Source organism: Antrostomus carolinensis, unplaced genomic scaffold (genome assembly GCF_000700745.2).
Source record: "Antrostomus carolinensis isolate BGI_N321 unplaced genomic scaffold, ASM70074v2 scaffold28450, whole genome shotgun sequence".
Lineage (NCBI taxonomy): Eukaryota > Metazoa > Chordata > Aves > Caprimulgiformes > Caprimulgidae > Antrostomus > Antrostomus carolinensis.
In genome coordinates this window covers 378-1,834 of record NW_010290987.1, presented here as the reverse complement: position 1 = coordinate 1,834, position 1,457 = coordinate 378, and the positions used below count along the sequence as shown (strand labels likewise).

Here is a 1,457-nt window from a genome sequence, read left to right as displayed (position 1 = left end):
GCACCCAGGGCCCAACGGCCGCCAGCCATGAGTTGTCAGCGACATCTGGTGGCACCAGGACACAGGGGCTTGGTCTTGGGGACACACAGACCACCCTCGTGGGGATGGCACCAGCACACGCAGGGATGCACAGACTGTGATAATGGGGATGCAGGGACCACCACCACATGGATGTATGGACCACGGTCCTGGGGACACACAGAGAGTGATCCCAGGGAGGCATGGACCACCCCTGTGGGGATGGAGAGACCATTATCATGGGGATGCACAAGCTATAGGAACAGGGACAAAAGGACCAGCATCATGGGAATGTATGGGCCAGAATCGTAGGGACACCAACATGGGGATGGTTGAACCACTATCATGGAGATGGATGGACCACAGGAACATGTAAACCACCACCACAGTCACAGGAACTGGTGGGAACAAGCCACCATGGGATGGAGGGCCCAGGGGTCAAGGAGGTGGGTAGAGTCACAGCAAGGGAGACATTTCCCCAGCTCTGATCTTGGCAGTGGTGCCAGGGTTGAGTCAGGTCCCTCATGGCATCACAAGATGCATGAGGCCACTCAGAGCTGGGAGGTGAGGGGGCGGCTGCACATGATGCAGCACAGTGGGAAGATGGGTGGGTAGACTCCACAGTAGCATGACCAGCATCCTGGCTGGGCAGGTTGCTCTGGTCTCACTCGGTGCTGAGACCCCATAGTCAGAGAGCCCCAAGCCCCGACCCCATCCCACCAAGCATCCCAGACCCTTTCTGCCCAGGATTAGACTCACCGACCCACCCTGCCTTGCTACCTTCCCCCCACCCACCGCGAAGGAGGGGGTGCCACGGGAAGGCCAGGCTCACTGGCTTGGCACAGGGAGTGACATGGTCTCCACCATGCCCCCACCTTTCAGCCGGAGGTCCACCACGTCACTCTCATCCTCCAGCCCATCAATGACCTCGCAGCGGTATTTGCCATCATCCTGCAAGCGCACATCGCTGACAACCAGTGAAGCCTCACGTCGACCAGCCTGGTGGAGGTGAGCACGGCCCCGGAAGTCCCCAAAGGCCACGTAAGTCTTGCCAATGGCCACCAGAACATCCTGCTCCTTGGTGTAGTCCTCCCGCAGCTTGGACCATTTGATGCGGATCTTGTGCCTGGACTCCATGTCAGGCTCGTAGCGATAGCGGCACGGCAGGGTGACGTTGGCTCCATTGGAGCTGTAGACAGGGTCTTTGGGGGTCTCTACCAGCAGCCTGGCCCCATTGAAGTAAACCACTGAGGACAGGGAGGGAAGGCATGATGGGCAGGTTGGGATTCAGGGCTGGGCAACACCCCCAAATCTGCAGCTGCTCTGCTCCCTCCTTCCAGCCACCACCCCTTCTGCCTGAGCATCCCATGAGCATCCCTGGAGCATCTCTGCCTGCTCCTCTGGGCCACACATCCCCCCCGCCCCAAGAGATGGGTCCC

The 1,457-nt window shown here is 59.8% G+C and overlaps 1 protein-coding gene across 1 annotated transcript in view; it reads right to left on the bottom strand.

Moving 5' to 3' along the window:
* The window catches only part of LOC104530521 (hyaluronan and proteoglycan link protein 3), a 2,632-nt gene that overhangs the window by 924 nt on the left and 251 nt on the right, over positions 1–1,457 (bottom strand). The window contains 1 exon segment of the mRNA XM_029086798.1: positions 894–1,265. Coding sequence (XP_028942631.1) covers positions 894–1,265 — 372 coding nt within the window.